At 40.5% G+C, this 20,403-nt stretch overlaps 1 protein-coding gene across 3 annotated transcripts in view; it reads left to right on the top strand.

Moving 5' to 3' along the window:
- The window catches only part of rasa2 (RAS p21 protein activator 2), a 136,535-nt gene that overhangs the window by 87,363 nt on the left and 28,769 nt on the right, over window positions 1-20,403 (top strand). For all 3 annotated transcript variants that reach the window (XR_011344330.1, XM_069897327.1, XM_069897328.1), the window contains exons 6-10: window positions 8,472-8,555; window positions 9,897-9,969; window positions 10,088-10,164; window positions 18,825-18,926; window positions 19,765-19,921. Coding sequence is in view for 2 of the 3 variants with exons in the window: in XM_069897327.1 (XP_069753428.1) it covers window positions 8,472-8,555; window positions 9,897-9,969; window positions 10,088-10,164; window positions 18,825-18,926; window positions 19,765-19,921 (493 nt within the window). In the remaining variant the exon portion in view is untranslated. The remainder of the gene's footprint in view (window positions 1-8,471; window positions 8,556-9,896; window positions 9,970-10,087; window positions 10,165-18,824; window positions 18,927-19,764; window positions 19,922-20,403) is intronic.

Below are 20,403 nucleotides of genomic sequence, written 5' to 3'. Positions count from 1 at the left end.
AACCAAGCCATGAAAGACCCCAACAATGAAGACGCTGTTTACATCCGGTACCGCACGGATGGCAGTCTCTTCAATCTGAGGCGCCTGCAAGCTCACACCAAGACACAAGAGAAACTTGTCCGTGAACTACTCTTTGCAGATGATGCCGCTTTAGTTGCCCATTCAGAGCCAGCTCTTCAGCGCTTGACGTCCTGCTTTGCGGAAACTGCCAAAATGTTTGGCCTGGAAGTCAGCCTGAAGAAAACTGAGGTCCTCCATCAGCCAGCTCCCCACCATGACTACCAGCCCCCCCACATCTCCATCGGGCACACAAAACTCAAAACGGTCAACCAGTTTACCTATCTCGGCTGCACCATTTCATCAGATGCAAGGATCGACAATGAGATAGACAACAGACTCGCCAAGGCAAATAGCGCCTTTGGAAGACTACACAAAAGAGTCTGGAAAAACAACCAACTGAAAAACCTCACAAAGATAACCGTATACAGAGCCGTTGTCATACCCACACTCCTGTTCGGCTCCGAATCATGGGTCCTCTACCGGCACCACCTACGGCTCCTAGAACGCTTCCACCAGCGTTGTCTCCGCTCCATCCTCAACATCCATTGGAGCGCTTACACCCCTAACGTCGAAGTACTCGAGATGGCAGAGGTCGAAAGCATCGAGTCCACGCTGCTGAAGATCCAGCTGCGCTGGATGGGTCACGTCTCCAGAATGGAGGACCATCTCCTTCCCAAGATCGTGTTATATGGCGAGCTCTCCACTGGCCACCGTGACAGAGGTGCACCAAAGAAAAGGTACAAGGACTGCCTAAAGAAATCTCTTGGTGCCTGCCACATTGACCACCGCCAGTGGGCTGATAACGCCTCAAACCGTGCATCTTGGCGCCTCACAGTTTGGCGGGCAGCAACCTCCTTTGAAGAAGACCGCAGAGCCCACCTCACTGACAAAAGGCAAAGGAGGAAAAACCCAACACCCAACCCCAACCAACAAATTTTCCCTTGCAACCGCTGCAATCGTGTCTGCCTGTCCCGCATCGGACTTGTCAGCCACAAACGAGCCTGCAGCTGACGTGGACTTTTTACCCCCTCCATAAATCTTCGTCCGCGAAGCCAAGCCAAAGAGAGGGAGAGTAGTTGAAATGAAGTGGCAATTCCAACTGGAGTTTCAACAAACGATGTAGACATAAAGATCTTTTAAAAGTGCGAAGCTGTAGTGAGAGCTTGAAAAAACGAATGAGCAACAAGCAACAGAAACATTGTTATTTTCAGAACCTGAGATACCATGTCAATTTCTTCGTCACAAAAGTCGGTCTTTATTATTAAAGTTTTGTGCCTTTCAACCTTGAACAAATTTCAGGACCACAACACTCTTAAGAGTACCATTTAATATACAAGCCTGTGGCTGATGCATCACCTCTGTGGGTCAAGGAGCTCCCACAACGTACAAATGTGAACCCCACTGCAATCTGATTTAACCAATCACAAAACAGTTTTCTCCCACGTAACAAACATGACCCTATCAGCATTAAGCTACATGCTATATATCTGCAAATTGGATCATTTTGCAGACCAATCAGAGTTATGCTCCATTTTCCCCGGGCATTGTCGTTGCGAGTCACATGATGTGGGAAACTGAAGACTGGGGGAAATTTACTAGTTAAACTGGGAATGACAGGCAAATAAACTTCATGAGGCTTGATTGCTTCGCTAAAGTATTTCCAATTCTCTTGGCATTCTTTCACAAAATAACGAGGCACATGTGGGCATTAATTAAAATTAATCACTACATCAGTCTACATTAGACACTTAGCTCCACATGAATAAAGCACAAAAGACTGCGGTCTCCGTGATTGCAGTAAAAAGAAAAGTGCTGGAGAAACTCAGCGGGTCAAATAGCAAAGATAAAGATACTTAACCACCATTTTGGGCCTGAGTTCTTCATCAAGGTTTTTTCCCCTTCCACATTCCATAGTCTCACGCAATACAACCTCCTGTAGATATGGTAAACATTAAAAATTACAGCCTCTAAGTCCTGTAGGTCAGAGAGGAGTCACCGTTACAGTTTTATTGACAAATTAATGAAAATGCTAAAAAGATTCCAAGTCTAATGATATTGGGTTATCTATATTCCCAAATATAGAAAGTCTCCTTTCTCCCGTTCATATAGTCACACAGGTAGACACGCTCCCCAATATCTTTATCCTGTTGAATCATTATGCACCCTTCTATCCAGCAAGCCAAATGCTGCGATATGGGAATCAGGATTGGTTGGCACTAGCAAAGCTTCCCATAGTCCTAAATAATCAGTGAGCCAACCTGAGAATAATTTCTAATTATTTCCAAAGCACTGATGATGCTTGTCATGTTATCTTCTGAATCTGCAATCAAAACAACACATGCATCACCTGTCAAATTTACTGTGAAGTAGAGTTCACCCTTGTCTTGCCAATATATCGTCTATTGCCATCTTGAGCTTCAAAAGGGTCAGTCTGTGACTTTTCTGAGTGGCTTTTAAAATTTAGAATCCTTTAATCGTCTGGTTTGCGAATACTGACATGGTGTAGGTGATGTTATCTAAGTGATCAACTAAGAGAGTTTCCATACCAAGGGAAAAAGCTGATTTCCCCAATTATCAAGTGAAATTTTCCAATGCAATGATTATATCTTATGGAATTGAGCCATCTCTCACTTTTTTCATGGCAATTCTGGCATCAAATTTTCCTCTACGTGTGGGATTGGTGTGACCCTTGCGTTTTGGATTCTGGTAAATCATAAATGCTATTTTACTCTCTGCAGTCCCTTTTTTAGTCACTGCGTAAATCTCTGCCAGCTATTCTCTCCTACTTTTAAAATGGAAACTTTATCTTCTCCATTAAACCCCCACTGATGCCATTTTGTCCTTGTTTTTCTCCTTTTCCTACTGGGGCTCCACAACCCCCCCCCCCATACTCAAAAAAAACAATAAAGATAATAGAGCAAAAAAAAACAAATTGAAGTTTTGCCTCTAGTTTCTTTGTCCTCTGTAGTATGCTGTTCGTGCCATCTTTGAGAAATGCCCACTTTGAAAACCTGTCAATTATTACGAAGTACTGTAGTAGCATTTTATTTCTGCGTGGTCAACCATATTGTTACAAGCTCAGAGGACCCCAAAACCCAGCAGCAATAGAAATTCACCAAGACAAATGGTTACTTAAACAAAAGTTGCTTTTAATTTTCTTTAAACATAAAAACAGGATCAAACTTTAACTTATTACTATTAACTTAACCCCCTTCTAATTTTAAGTGCACATGTATGTAATGTGTCTATGTTCAGGAAAGTTCTTTGCTTTAATAGACCAATCATTCATTTCTCACTTCTCCGGAGAAGTTCACCAGTATCAGGCAATTTTTATACCGTGCACAGAATTTAACATTTTTGACTTTTCACCAGGCTCTGATGCTTAAAGATAAATGGTTACCGCTCAGCAAGATTATTGTTGGTTTCAGAGATATTTGTTGCTCATTGGACACACACAAACTGATTTCCTCTAATCAGCCACTTCAATGTATTGCTGAAGAAACTTGCCTCATCATGGGTTTTCCAAATGATAACCTCTTCTTCCAGGTCACCACAGAGTTCCTCTTGTTTTCCTTATTTCAGGAGAAACACCCGAGCCAGCCATTTCCTCTTGTAAGGACTGCAAGGGTTTTCAACAGGCTAAACTCAGTACTCACAACCTGTCTTCAAAATGGGGTTTTCAACAAGCCTGCCAGCTTGCCATGTTGCAGCCTCAAAAGCCACTGTTGAACTCGATTCTTTCTCTCTGAGAAATCCTATTTGTTCTTTCCTCTCTCTCTGCTTGTAAAAACCAGAACTTCTTGCAGGGGTAAAAACCCAGTCCTTGAAAGATCTTTATCAGAACTTGAGCCCGGACTCACTATTTGCACCTGCTTTTGAAATTCCTTCCAAAGCAGTTCCATTGTCTTTTGCAAAGCCGCCCTGGCTTCAGCAAAGCTCTTGCATTTTAAATGAGATGTGGTGTAAAGTATCTGTTTGTGAAGTGACCTACACTAAACCCCCACAATCTTTTAAAAACATATTTATGTATAATACATAACCCATAACAATATGTACAAAGTCAATTACTTGGTATGGAATTCCTTTCTTTGTTTCCTGTCAAATTTGGCATTTTGAGATTGGTTTATACCAAAATTGAAAAATGCAATGGTTTCAAATTTTATTCATCATCTTTCTTCCCCCCCCCCCCCCGCAGAGTGGCTCGCTCCATGATCTGCTCTGTAAATTTCCTCCATTAATGAACTTGGCGCCACAATTTTCTCTGTCATAATTTGTTGCCGTAGGGCGAATGATTTGTCCAAAGTGCACCCTTTGCTTTCCCAATCTTGTTGCTCACTAATTGTTGTGGCCTGTTGTGCTTCAACCGAAGGTACCTCTTTTACATCTAACTAAGCTGTTTGATTTGCCGGAGGCCATTACTCCTGCCAATTATCAAATCTCTTGTCTGCGGTTCTCTTGGCTTTGTCAATGTGGTCATTACTGATGGCTTCATGTGTGCACTGCACATTTTACCACTGCCAATTTGGATGGTAATGTCATGGCCTTGAGCTGTTCTATAATTTAATGCATGTTTCTGCCAGGTTTCCTCCTGCAGTGAGGAACCCCCTCCTAACCCAAACCTATGAACTAGCCCCCAAGGAATACACAGAATTGGTGTAGATATTGGCTGCCTGCCCTTCATACAGGCTGCATGCCTCAGCCAATTCTTTGTTCACTTGTTGAACACTGTTGCCTGAATTGAATGGCCTTCAACAATCCAGTAATCCCAGGTGTCTGTTCAATTGAATAGCTGGCCTTTGTCATCTCTGTCCTGAGAAAGTTATCCTGGGAGAGGAAGGCCATTTGGACAAGTTAAGGTGGAAATTTCAGAATGGGTACCCTCCAGTTACTATGAGAGACGTTGACTGAAAAGGATGAGAAGGTGGGCGGAGGGAGAGTTAGACAGGGACATAAACAAGCAAAAATTGATTGAATTCAAGAGATTAAATGGCTTTCACCTCCAAAGAAATTCCCTTCGGAAACAGTGAGTGGAGGATTATCACCGGAGCCCAACTCCCTGATCTGTTGATGCCGTTCTGGCTCTGGTACCCACCTGAGCCGCCATTATGCTCTCCTTAGTCATAGTGGTTGTTTTCTTCTCACTCTCCCAGTAATCACCACCTCTACTTATGTTACTGTGACCACCAACGCTACTTTCCATCTTTTCAGAGTTCTCCTACCTGGATCTGCCAGCCCTTATGGCCTGCAGCATGTCTTCAGGGTTCCGATAAGGCACAAACCTCCTTAATCTGCCCGTACTTGGTTAACATAAGCTTTCTCGTTGGAAAGAACAAAAAAATGAATGAAAACTTTTGGAATTGTTTAAGTTCTTATTGAATGTGGAGTTATGACTGCTGGAAAGGTTCTTATTAATTGCTTCCTCGCTGGATATACATGCTGGACTAAATGTACTCCTTTGCCCAGGGCCTGGACTTTTGTCCATGTTTTCCACATTTCATTGTCTGGCCTGGAACACGAGCTTTGTGTACTCTGTAGGGTTTACCGGTCCTTTGTTCTGAGTATCGTTCATTCCGACAGCTGTAATTGGCTGGCATGCCTCACCAATTTCTATTTCACCAGCCTGAACCTACGATCAATTAATTCCGCAAACCCCATAAAGTTTTAAAAATCCCCCCCTCCCCATGTTAACTTGGTTGCAAAGGGTTCTGTGGAGGATGTCTCCTCTCTCATAGCTTCGACACAGCCTTCGATTCACCTAAGCTAGTTCAGTGGTGGCATAGCCCACAATTCACCTTTTGGGTTAGTTCAATGGTAGGCATATCCCATGAGTGGCGGACTACAGCTCACAGTGTGATGGGGTTAGCGCAGTGGCAGCCTACAGCTCATGATTCATCTAATTTTCTTATATAAACTCTTCTCTTATACATCACTATTCACTTATACTTTATTTCACATTGTTTATTATCCTGCTTTTCACACTTAAAATCCCTTAAATTTTAATGTATGTCTCTCAGCTGCTCATTCCTTGACTCCTGATTTTTAAATTCTCAATTGTACACTCACCCATGAGAGTTCGTCACTCGAACAAGACCACAGCTGGAACTGCCAGACCGCGTGGAGCCTCTTTCACAGACTTCAATGAAAAAGGAGTCTGCATACTTTATCCTAATTTGGCCAATTATATATTGGAGGAATCCCACAGTTCTACAGCCTCCTTCCACAGTCTCACCAGATATTGGATTCCTGGCTAGTTTGCCAAATTTGTGTCATTCTCAATCCAGGTTCTGGGGTGAGGTCCCAATCAGGAATTTACTTCCTGAGGAATAAAAGACTTAGATTTTTCTTTAGCCAATTCCCTCTATTCCAATTACTCTATTAGATTTCCGTCTAAGTTGTTTTAATTGCAACTGGGTAGGACATGAACCTATTGTAGAAACATTAATTATTTTGTCCCCATGCTCGATGGGACTCAAACCCACTTTTCCTCAATTTTTTTTCCCGTGTAATCAAACATCTGGCGGGACTTGACTCACTTTCTTCTACCAGGTCCTTTGTGGACCGTCTGTGTCAAACTAGAGCGAGTGGCTACACTGTGCTAAGGATAACAAAAAGGCCAAGGTAACCATTGGACCTGTTGGGTCCAATGGTCTTTGTCTCCTCATTCTGGCTTTGGCCATTTATTCAGCCTGCCCCTGCTCTGCGACTCATATCTTGAGACCCTCCTTGCAGTGCCAAATGTTAGAGTTTCATGCCTTTCTACCTCAGAAGAAATTTCAGGATTACAACATTTTATTAGAGTTCCTCTTTACTTAATACACAGACCTGTGGGGTAGGGATCGTATCCCCTTTTCCCTGGGCATTGTTCTTGCAAGTCACATAATCTGGGGAACTAGAGGCTGGTGGAAATTTACTTGCTAACTTTGCATTGCCAGGCAACAGAGGTCATGGGGCTCAGCATTTATTCACAAAGCAGCAAGGCATTTATGAATTAAAATTGATTAATCTACATCAGTCTCTGCTCTAGGCAGATCCTTACTTCCACATTATTATTAATATAAATGGCAAGAGGAGTGAAAAATAGTATTGGATATCCAAGTGGTCTCTATTTTATGTTTTAAATCTATGTCAGAAATAAGCTAGATGTTTTGGTCAAATAGATCATAAAATTGCATGAATTGTATTCTGAGAGTGTCATTTTAAAAACCTTGTGCTTGCTCATACTTTGATTTTTGAATGCAGCTTAGAGAAATAAATGCATTGATTGAAGAACTGATCTAGTAGAAAAATGATTTCCCTCAAAATAAAGTTTTATAATAATGGATCAAAGATATTAATCAGTGAGGCCTCGGCTGAAGATCTATGAGACAATAATTTCTTATTCAATAATATAGGTTCATAATGGCTATATAGAGATCCTTTGAGAAGTACCAATAGGTATTCAGTATCAATTGGCAAATTAATTTCAGGATATTGAAGATACTAGAAATAAAAAATTGGAATAAAACTCTGAAAACTGTGCGCAAGAGAATAGGGCAGGTTTTGCATCTTCCAATAGGAATGTTCTGTGAGAAAGAGAGGTTTATACTGATGGAGGAGTGAACCAGGAAATCACACTGGGAATGATTCCTTTGCACTGTTGAGTGGGCAAGAAGAGAAAGGAGTCCAGTGGTGAAATCCTGTTTAAGTCATGGAAGATGTGGTGAATAATGCATTGAATGGGAAGACTGAAAGGTGCAGGGGCAACTTTGTCCTTGTTCTGGATCAGAGGAGAGCATGTGAGAGTAAACATGCAGGAAATGAGTTGCAATTGGGAGCCCTATTAAGAATGGTAGGAGGAAAGCAGATTAATGAAAGATGTATCATGTATAATTAAGATTTATCAGAGGTTCCTGTGTGAAATGTTATATCATCTGAGCAGGCATAACTAAGACAGAGGAATTGTGAAAACCGATTTAAGTTTGGAGGAACTGGAATGGGTTGGATGTAGTCAAGATGGCTGTGGGTTTATTGTAAATATTGATCACTAACCTATGCCCTGAGACAGAAATGTCAACAAAGCAAAAGGAAGAATTAGATATAATCACATGTATGTGAGAGTAGGGTGGAACTTGGCAGCATTTAAATTTTAATTTTATTAAATTTAGACGTCCAACATGGTAACAGGCTATTTAGCCCATGAGTCTGTGCCATTCAATTTACATCCCATTAACCTACACCTCCAATATGTTTTGAATGGTGGGAGGAAACCGGAGCCCATAGAAAAAACCCACACAGACACAGAGAGAACATAAAACTTCTTACAGACAGCACTGGATTCAAACCCTGACCAGTCCAAATCACTGACACTGTAAAGGCATTGCACTAACTGCTACACCAACCATGTTGTGTTAACATTTTTCTTCAACTTGCAGAATTATTAAATGCCAGGGACTTCCTCTTGTAAATGGCCAAAGTGGTGATCCCTATGCCTCTGTCTCACTGGTTGGACCTTCCAGGTACAATATTTGAATTTTTAATTACCAGCTGTTATTCATAGATAAGGCAGATTAATTTTGAAATTTATTTGACAATCACTCTAATAAACTAACTGCTACTTAAACTGTTGGTCTTTCACTTAACCTTCTCATGGATTAAGATGAAATTGATTAATGTCTGAGGAATGAATTGAAGCCTCCTATCTAAATTTGCAAATGTTTAATAATACGTAGACTAGCACAGGAACAAGCCCTTTGGCCCACCATATAAATGTTCTGAATGACAGAGCATAGACTTGTACAGCATAGAAACTGGCCCTTCAGCCCAACTGCAAGCCTTATCTAGTCCCATTAACCCATATTCTTCCAAGCCTTTCCTATCCATGTATTAGTCTTGATGTCTTTCAAACATTCTAATTATGCCTGCCTGTACCACTTCCTCTGGCAGCTCATTCCTCATCCCCTCCACCCCCTGTGTGGCGCAAGATGCTACTCTGGTCCCCTTTCTGTCTTTTGCCTCTCATCCTAAATTTATCCTAGCACTGAAATGAAAACAATCCTATTCTTTCAACCTTTCATAGCTAATACTCTCCAATCCTAGTATAGGTACAATACTGATGAATCCATTCTGTATCTTCTCAAAACCATCACATTCCTTCCTGCAGTATGGCAATCAGAACTACAAATGTCACTGCACCAAAGTTTTATACAGTTGCAACACGACTTCCCAACTTTTATATTCCCTGACCAATCAAGGCAAGTGTGCAATGCACCTCTATTACTACTTTAAGAAATCCTCAGACTTTCATTCCAAGATCCCTCTGTACATCAGTGCTCCTAAGGATCCTGCCATTTACAAAAGCCTCAGATTACAGGGGGGATGGAGATGTTGCATTCCAAGAAATTAATCACATCACGATTTTTTGTAACATGAAGTTGCGTCTCCTGATCGTATCAATAAATACGTGTTGGGAATTTTTTTCATAAATTCTGAGAGTGAAATTTATCCACATATCAAACCTTTGGGTCATAATTATGAATTCTGTAAAGGTGAATTTCTGTGACCCAATTTGATCTCCAAAAATACCACCCCCAACACCAATCTGGATTAAATTACATCTGCCATTTTTTTCACTCAAATTTCAAAATCAACTCTGCCTTGCTGTATCATTCAGCAATCCTCATCACAATCAACAACTCCACCAATTTTGTGTCATCTTCAAACTTAATTTCACTACTTTCTCTAAATTCATGTTTAGATGAATCATCATTATATTTTTGTCCTCTGTCCACCTTGAATTTTATTTTGAGGATCTCACAGTTATGAAATTGCTCTAAGTTATTACTGTTTTGTTTCATCAGATTGGATCAAAAAAGAACCAAAGTGAAGAAGAAAACTAGTAGCCCACAGTTTGATGAAATGTTCTATTTTGAAGTAAGTAACTTGTGAAGCCATGGTGCCTTCATTATTGGTAGAATTAAAATTTGCATAGAAAGAAATGAAGCTGAATTATATTGCTTAATCTCAACATGGTTAAATTAACATCTTGCAGGTAACTCGAAACAGCAGTTACACTAAGAAATCTCATTTCCAAGTGGAGGAAGAAAATATTGAAAAACTGGAAATCAGGTAATTGAATAAACAAATTACTAAAAAGTTGGTGTAAAATTACTTTTACCTAACCTGAATGAGAAGTGATCCAATCTGATTCAAAGTATCGGGGATTACGTATTCTGTTGAAGTTGCCATTCCTCATCTTTCAAATGCCTGGTTAAATGTAAATGTACAAAAGTCTGCTTGCCTTCCACTTGTAAACTGATAGCTTTATGCAAAAGGTATTTTGTTGTCTGTTTTAAATACATCCATTCTTTGTTTGGTCAAAATTAAATGAAATAGCAATTGCTTCTTGGGTCTAGTAATTACAAAATTGAAAAGTTTTGTGTTGATTGTGAATGACTGCTAACTAACTTAATTGGAAGTCTCCTTTAATCAATTTGAAGATCACGGACTTGTGAGGGGGAAAAAAAACTTAAAATCATCTTTCAATTTCTTTCTTCCCTCTCTAAATTCTACCTTTTACTATGTAGTTTAAAATTTAGTTTATCCTCCTCTCACTGTTCACTTCTCTGTTAGTTATTTTAAAGAAGTATCCTGTTTCTTTCATTATGCCAGTAACTTGATGGCCAGTTTTGAGTTGAAGGATACAGGGCCTGACTTACATTGCAAAATCTGCTCCAGTTTTCTTGCATTATTTAAAGGTAGGATAAGGTTGGAGGGTCAGAGAAAGGGGTGGCATGGCTAGAACCAGGTTTCTTAATGTCAAAAGCAAGAGGATGATAAGGAAATTTCTTCACCCAAAATATAGTAAACCTTTGCAATTCTCTACTCAAAGGCTGTGGAAGTTTATTCACTGATGCAAGATATTCTTTGGTGTACAAAATACATGGCAAAATATTTTAAGCAAAATTTTGTGAATTGGAGAGAATAGTTATAATGCACTGAGAATTGCTCAATGTTGATTGAGTGTGCTACATTATTTGTTTCAGTTCATTGCAAGCAAACTTCAAGAAAAAAATAACTAAAGATCCCATTCTTTATGATGAGCATCCAACTGTATTGCAGTGGCAGGGCTCTTTTTGTTATGGTCTAATCTCTGCTAAAGATACAGTAAATAAGTTTTAAGTTTTTGCTTAGGGAGTGTTATCAATATTCTTTCTAACTGTTCTTTTCATGCTGTCGAATGGGGTTGGATATCAGTGAGGTAAGGTGGTTAATTGTTGAACAATGAATTGTTGCATGTTTATGTGATCAACTTTTAATAATGGTTGTTTCTTTTTAAGTGCATGGAAAAAGAATTGAGTTTTAATTTTTATCACATTTGATGTTGAATAGAACTAATAATTTGCTACTGTAAAAACACAATGCTGGAGAAACTCAGCAGGTCAAATAGTGTCCTTTATTTAGGTAAAATAATACATTTCAAGCTTGAGCCCTTTATCAAGGAATGGAAAAATGTCAGCAGGTATCTGAATAAGTGGGGGGGGAGGTGTGGTCGCAGAGGCAGGAGGTAATAAGTGGAGAAGGGAGGAAGGGAACAGCAGCAAGCAAGAGGAGAAGGGATGGCTGGGTGAATAGAGAGGATGGGGGAGAGGAGAGCTGAAAAGAGGGGATGGGGGGAGAGGAGAGCAGGTTAGCAGAAACTGGAAAAGTTGATGTTAATGCCATCTGATTGGTAAGTGCCCAGATGGAAAATCAGAGTTCCTACAATTTACAGGAGTTCTTGGTGAGATGGTGCATATGACCATGGACATGCATGAGAGTATGACACAAAACTGAAATGGTTGGCTACTGGGAGGTCTCTGTCACTGGTGTGGATGGAAAGAATGTGCTCAGTGAAGCAATCTCCCATTCTGCACCCAATCTCTACAACATAGAGAAGACCACAAAGGGAGCACTAGATGCAGTAAATCAATCGTGTGAATACACGTGAAGTGTTGCTTCACTTGAAAGGTCTTTTTGGGGTCCCAGACTGTGGTGAGGGAGGAGGTATGGGCGTAGGTATGGCACCTCTTGTGGCCACAGGAGGGTGCCGGTGGGTGGTGGGGGGGGAATATTGGTGGGGAGAGATGAGATCATAAGGGAGTCATGGAGGGAGCTGTCCCTATGGAAGGCAGAGAGGGGTGGAGACCTTGACTACACTTCCTCATGACCCAACCCCTGCAAGGATTCTATTCCCTTCTCTCAATTTCTCCATATCTGCCACATCTGTCCCAAGATGTCTTCCAATCCAGATCTTCCAAAATGTCTGCCTTCTTCCACAAGCATGGCTTCCCCTCCACCACCATCAACTCAACCCTCCCCACATCTCCTTCATTTCCTGCTCATCTGCCCTGGTCCCCTCTGCCCCCAGATGCAACGGAATCATCCTCAACTACCACCCCACCAGCCTCCACATCCAACACATTATTCTCTCAAATTTCAGGCACTTAAAACTACCAGATGCACCTTCCCCTCTCAGCCTTCCATAGGAAATGCTCCCTCCATGGCTCCCTTGTGCACTCATCCCTCCCCCCCCCCCGCCCCACCCCATCTCCCAATACCTATCCCTGTAGTCGCAGGAGGTGTCAGACTTGAATCTACACATCTCCCTCACCACAGTCCGGGGGCCTCCAACAGCCTTTCAAGTGAAACAGCACTTCACTTATGTATATCTGGGAGTAATCTACTGCATTCGGGGCTCCCTTAGTGGCCTTTTCTACACCAGAGAGACTGGGCACAGTCTGGGAGATTGCTTCGCTGAGCCCATTCACTCTGTCAGCATTAGTGACAGAGACCTTCCAGATGTCATCCATTTCAGTTCTGTGTCATACTCACATATCTGTCCATGGCTTTGTGTACTATCCCACCAAGACCACCCATAAATTGGAGGAACAACACCTGACTTTCCATCTGGGCACTCTACAGCCAGGTAGCATTAACATCAACTTTTCTGGTTTCTGCTAAGCTGCTCTCCTCTTCCCCCCCCACCCTGCCCCCGCCCCCCCAACCCCTCCCTTCCCCCTTCCAGCTCTCCACCCCCCCATTTCCCCCTCTATTCACTCAGCTATCCCTCCTCCCCTTGCTTGCCGCTATACCCTTACAGTGAACTGGTAGTGTGCTGTGCCGATTCCTGGCCCCGCCTCCCAGTTCCACCCCCATCTGCACACATATAACCCTGGTTTCCCACCTAAACCCAGAATCCATCTGAAGACTACTGTGAAACCCTATCTATAGAGCTAATAAAAGCGTTTGTTCTCGCTCTAGTCGTGAGAACTTTTATTTACGCTACACCCCTCCCTCTTTCCCTTCTCTCTCTCTCTTTTTTTTTAAGTGTTTCCATAATTGAGTATGGAAATAGATTGAAATTTAATTATCTGTCCATTGGTTAAATTGCCAACTAGATTTCACTGAGGTTCATATCCAAAAAGATGCATCAAAAGGGCACAAACTAATCAAATCTTGTAAGAGTGAAGCTCTTTCCTTCAAAGAAAATAGTATAAAAGTCTTTAACACGTTTTTACAGTTTTTTAATTGCCTATTTAAATAAATAACCATGAAGAAGTTCTATGCCTCACTCCCACATTGACATGTCCTCATGTGCTGTACTGTCAAACCCAGACCACCTGTAAATTGGAGGAGCAACACCTAATGTTCCATCAGGGCACTCTCCAACCTGAAGGCATTAACATCAACGTCCAATTTCGGCTAGCCTACTCCCCATTCTCCCTCTTCCCCATCCCCCTATCTTCTTTCCTCCACTTCTCCACCTCTTTCCCTTCTCCACCTATTACCTCCTGCCTTTGCGACTATGCTCCTCCCCACGACTTTTTTTTTATCAGACGCCGGCCGACATATTTCCATACCTTGATAAAGGACTCAAGCCCGAAACTTCGGTTATCTATTTTTACTTTTGCTATATAAAGGACACTGTTTGACCTCCTGCATTTCTCCAGCGTTGTGCTTTTACTTCACCCACAGTGTCTATAGATTTTCGTGTTTTACTAATAACTTGCTAAGGTAGTGCCGTCAGATGGGCCACTACAAAGGCTTACCAACCATCTTTGTTTTGAATGCCAACTATCCTTCCTTCCTTCTTCTAGGAATTGTTACCTATTTTGCATAAGTGCATGAATTCATAGAGTGTTTTAAGTCAGAAAGTGCTTCCTCTAATTAATTACTTTCTATACTTGTTCATTCACAGAAGACCTATTGTCTACCAGTTTTTTTTTTGCCAGCCCTAATGAAGCATGACTTTCAGACCTATTTTCCCATTCTTATCCGGTAAATCATCAAATTATTCCCTTTAGGTACCCATATTTCCCTTTTGGAGGCATTGGTCAATTTGGTTTCCACCCAACTCCTATCTGTGCCAGATTTCTTAGTTATATTCAGCTCATTGAATTTATGCTGAATTTCACAGCAATCCTATTACCCTATATGTACTGTAACCTGTTCTCTCCCCCTCTCCTTAAACCTGATCAAATGCAATGTGCAGGCTTCACACAAGTCAGTAGCACCAATCAGATTCCAAGTTTTAAAAAAATACTGACTGTATAATCCTCATTAGGATGCTGTGAGAGCTTGAGTCAGGCAAATGAAGAAAGCATTGAAGGGTTTGGCTGAGAATTTCAGATTTCAGAGATCTGAGCGATGAAATGAGGGGAAACTCAGTGGCAGAATATTTAAACTGATATTGGCATCTCAACCTTTCTGACAAACCTTTATAATACCCCATCTAAGTGACTGCAATCTGTCCGATGATCACATAAATAATGATTATCTTCCTTCCTTTGCTTTAAAATATATAGTGTGCTTCTGAACCATCTTAAATTCTTTAAAAAATTAATAAATTCTTTACAGATTAGCCAAGACTTTTCCAGATCTGTAAGGCTCTGTTGTCTGGCGTATGATTATCCACTAAAACATTTTTAATTAAGAAATCTTCATAATGTTTTTTCTTGTTCTTCGATACACACAACTTTTTGCTTTGGCTGGATAGTTTAGAATTTAACATACACTAATTAAAGAGGCTGATTCAGGCGTTCACTTGGATTTGTGGAAGCTGAGTGGAAATTATCTGCAGTTTTTCTTCTATTGCAAACACAAGACCTCATTCTCTCATCCTTTGGCCATCTGAATAGCCTGTACTTCCACCAAAGATTATTCAGGTATTCTTGTAATCTGTTTTCTATTACCAGGAAACTTTGCACTTCATTTAACTTTTTAATAGCCTTTAAACACAGGCACAAATTCAACCTGATCACAGACAACAAGCCTCTTTGTTTAATCCTGGGGCCACACAAAGGTATACCAGTATTAGCTGTGGCCAGAATTCAAAGTTGGCCATGCTACTAGTGGTGTATAACTATGATATAAAACCAGGAACACTCAACAGCCATGCAAATGCCTTATCATGTATACCACTACCTGAGACAGAACAACGAGAAGAAATTATTAAAAGGACAGCAGAGGCAGCATCCATCAACCAAGAACAACTTCAACTACTGCCCGTTACAGTCCAGATGATCGGAAAGGAAACCTGAAAAGAGGCAACATTAAGCAAAATCCTATACTTCACCCTTAATGGGTGGCCTGAATTTGAAGTCATTTCAGAAGATCCAAAACCTTACCATATACGCTGCCATGAATTATCAGTCAAATAAGGATGTTTACTATGGGGTACCCATACAATTATTCCAGCCAAATGGCAAACTACCATTTTATCGGAACTACACCACAACCATCTGGGAATGGTACAAATGAAGGCACTGGCCCGGATACACGTCTGACATTGAAACAACAATAAGAGAATATGAAGTATGTCAGTCAATGCAGCCAAAAATGCCACAACCTGAAACTAACCCATGGAAATGGCCATCCGAACCCTGGCATCGGATTCATGTAGACTTCACTGGACCATTCATGAGTGAGACTTTCCTAACAGCTGTGAACGCACACTCCAAATGGCCAGTAGTTTCACAGCTGAAAAATACCAAAGTAGATCCCACGATTGACTGTCTATGAGCTATCTTTGCCACTTACGGATTGCCTCATGAATTCATTATGGACAATGGGCCTCAATTTACATCAGATCATTTTTAAAAAATGTATGCGCAACAACAGCATCAGGCGTATTTTGTCCGCACCCCATCACCCAAGTACTAATGGGAAGGCAGAATGTTTTGTACAAACATTCAAAAAAAGCAATGAAAACCATGAATCTTCTAAATGCCTCCTGGACACACAAAATCACAGATTTCCTATTGGGATACAGAAACACGCCACTTTCTACCACAAAACACACCCCAGCAGAACTAATGTTTGGCCGCAAACTGCGGACCAGGCTGAACACAGTTCATTCAGATCTGGGTTTCCGATGACCAAAAAAACCAGTATCGTCACAGACCTCATCTCAAACAGTGGGTGAGAGAGTTCTGGTACAAGATTATAGACAATATAAAGACCCATGGGTGTTAGGAGTAATCTTACAAAAATTGAGCCCCTGCTCATACTCTGTTCTAATGGGGGACAGATTGTGGAAGTGACACATTGACCAGTTACGAGCATTGACTGACACTGAGGTCCATGAACTGGAGAAGGTGGAACCAGACATCCCTGTGGCCCTAGAATCATCTAACCTGGGGGGGAATATGAGGACTTTCTTTATCAATACCTGTTATGATTTTCTAAATGCTATTTGATCACCCCTGAGTCTCCTGCCCTGTAGAAGACCCAGCCTATTCCTATAATTCAAGACCTATAGTCCTGGCAACCTCCTGATGAATCTCCTCAGCACATATCAAAAGCTACATGTCTTTCCTATAACAGAATAACCAGAACTGCACACAGTACTCCTCTTGTCTCCAAAGCCTTGTACAGCTGTATCATGAGGTCTCAACTTTTGTACTCTGTACCCTGCCCATTGAAGGTGAGCATGTCAGATGTCACTTTCATCACCTTGTCCACCTGAGTTGCCACTTATTGGAACTGTAGAATTGCATCCCTAGGTCTCTCTGTTCTGCAACAATCCTGGGTCCTTCCATTCACTGTGCAAGTTCTGCCCTGATTTGACTTGTGAAAGTGCAGCACCTCACACTTGCCAGAGTTAAATTTAATTTACCACTCCTTGACCCACTAATTCATTGATCTATATCCTGTTGGAAGCATGGATAGCCTTCCTTGCTGTCTGCTACACCACCAGTTTTAGTGTCATTTGCAAATTTACTAATCATTGCCATCCAAATTTTTAATTTTGATGATAAAGAACAGTGGACTCCACGTGGACACCCATGGCACACTAGACTCAGGCCTACAATCACAAAAACATCCTTCAACAACTATTACTCTGCCTTGTTTCAATGAAACAGTTTTGAATCCAATGGGCCAGCTCATCTTGACTAACTTGTCATGTACGACCTTGTCAAAACCTTGTTGAAATCCATATATATAATATCCACCACCCTTCCCTCATCAATCCTCTTTGCCACTTCTTTAAAAAAAAACACGACCTTCCTTGCACGATTCCATGCTGACTACTTTGATTGTCCTTGACTATCCAAATGCTGGTAGATCCTGTTCCAATGACTGCTCCCCAGAAATTTCATCAAAGGGCCTGCACTTCCCACAAGGTGCGTGGATGTACTTCATTAGGCCCTTGGGATTTTTCCACTTTAATACTCCCCAAAGCTGCCAAGTAGTTCTAATGTGGTCCAGGACATCAACCATTTCATTCAGCTCATTAGCTTCCATGATTTCCACAGTAAAGACTGAGAAATATGCAAATTCTCACCCATCTCCTCTGGTTTCACACAAAAAAAAGCTTTAATGGACCAATGATCTTCCTAGCAACCCTTTTATTCCTAATATACCTAATATCTTGGGATTTTTCTTTTTGCCTTTTGATATCCCTCTTTAGCATGCTCCTCCTGCATGTGTACTCATCAAAACATTTGTCTGATCCGGATGACTTAAATCTAACTCGTGCCTCTTTTTCCTGATCCAGATCCTCAATGTCCCCCATCAAATGGGGTTCCTTAAACTTAACAGCCTTGCTCTGTTTAATTTTCATTCACTTTTCTGTGAGATAAAGACATCAAACTGACTGCGAGGTAGATACATGTGCCTTTGTGAAGTTCATGTCACCCACCCACATCCCTCCAAAATTCCATGTTATTTTTCATCTGCATTTATTTAACATGTAGTAAATGTAATTAATAATTGCATTAAACTTGGCTGTAATGGATGAAGACCATGTTTGCTTGATGCTTTCATTGGATTAATCATTGCAAAGTTGTTTGAAGTTCCATTGCATTAACAAGGATTTTTTAAGATATACTAGATAGAGCTAAATGGGTCATTGGAACATTCGGATATAATTTACACATTGAAATCTGGATTATTACAATGACTGATAATTTACAAAATTGTGTGGTCTATTAGTTTTCTTAATTTGCAATTAAATTATTCCTTTTGAAAAGTTGTTTTGACTTCCAGGTTAGGAAGGGTTTTTTTTAAAAAAATGTCAATAATTTGGAGTTTCTTGTAATTGTATAGCAGTTTAATGTATGGGGGATGGGGAGGGGACTTGCTGTGTGTTGGAATTTCTATTGACATGTTAATGTTGGGAATATGTGTCTTCAAAGTAATATAACATATTGCAAAACACCTAAAAACTGTTAGAATTAGTTTTTAATTCAAAAGCAGTAGTAGAGAGGATTTAAAAACAAACAAAATTAACTTTTTTTTCTTAGAATTGATCTGTGGAACAGTGAAAATCTGGTGCAGGATATCTTCCTTGGTGAGATTAAGGTTCCTGTCAAGATTTTAAGGAATGAAAATTGTCATCGAGCTTGGTAAGAGTCATGGGAACATGAGATGATCATTTAAGAGAATGTAACTAGAAAGATACAGCATAAAATTTCAACTTTTATATTCTCTCCCCTGACCTATGAAGGCAAGCATGTTGCATGTTTTCTTCACTATGCACTTGTGTTGTCACTTTTAAAGAACTATGGACTTGAACCTCAAAGTCTCTGATCATTAACATTCCATTCACATGCTTTCATTTACTGTAGAAGCCTTACCCCTATTTGATTTCACAAAATGCATCACCTTACACTGATGGGATGAGATTCAATCTGCCCAAACTCCACCCAATCCATGTGATCTCTATCCTGCTGTAGCTTTGATCTATAACACTAAATTTTTTGTGTCATCTGCAAACTTACTGGTCATTGCAAACAACAAGGTTTGCATCACCAGAGGTCAAAGACTTTCAATTAGAAAAGGATCCTTCCACTATTACCCTCTCTGTCTCCTATTACCACCCCAATTTTGGATCCAATAGCCTTATATATGGCTCCTCAACAGGAAGATCTGATTGCCCTTTCTATAGTTCTTCAAAAAAATCTGACATTCATTTTGCGCATTGCTATTGCACTATCTCTCTTGCATCTTTTGTGAATTGAGAAGCTGGTTCAAAGTGACAACCCAAGCACCATCTGCCTAAAATCTAAATAACTATATTTTTAAAAAAATCTCTTCTCTAGCAGTATATATGATATGTTCCAAAAATAGATGAGATCAAGTCATTATTAATGGCCAATTAGTTTATAGCTGCCTTTGGAAATAGTAACATTGGTGTCAAAATTCCAAATACAGTAAAACCATGCATTTGCTGTTACTCTCTAGGTATTTATTACAGCCAAAGGATAATGGAAACAAATCTGCAAAATCAGAAGACTTGGGTTCACTTCGCCTGTCCATATCCTATAATGAAGATTATGTCCTTCCATCCCAGCACTACAGTTCTCTGAATGAGCTGCTGCTAAAGTCGTCTGATTTAAAGGTAATTAGTTATTGGTAGAAGGTAAAACTTCATGCAATGTGATGAAGTAGAATTCATGCATTGTAGTACAAAAACCAGTTGGGGCTCATTATTATAATGAAAGTTCTTCATGCTAACGGTATTACTGGGTTTAAAGTTAAAAGAACATGGTGATCATGCCTGTTTATTGACTATGTCTAAATAAAATATTGTTATTGCAACTATTCTAACACACTAAGGAATGATGAATTGCTAAATCTGGCCTGGCAGTGGTGGTGGAGGAAATGGGGAAAGAGAGAACATTTTATTAGACATGAAGGTAGTTCCTTTATGGATAAAGGTTTGCAAAGAAAAGCTGCAGTTACCTCCAAATAAAATTATCAGTTCCAACTGGCTTGTACGTTAAACTAAAGTGTTGACATCATTAGTTGGTAGTCTTATAATCATTGCACTCATGAGCAATAGCTTAGCCTTTCAAAGTAGACATTTTTGCCCATTTGTGT

The sequence above is a fragment of the Narcine bancroftii genome, chromosome 9 (assembly GCF_036971445.1).
Source record: "Narcine bancroftii isolate sNarBan1 chromosome 9, sNarBan1.hap1, whole genome shotgun sequence".
NCBI lineage: Eukaryota > Metazoa > Chordata > Chondrichthyes > Torpediniformes > Narcinidae > Narcine > Narcine bancroftii.
This window is presented reverse-complemented; position numbering and strand designations above follow the sequence as displayed.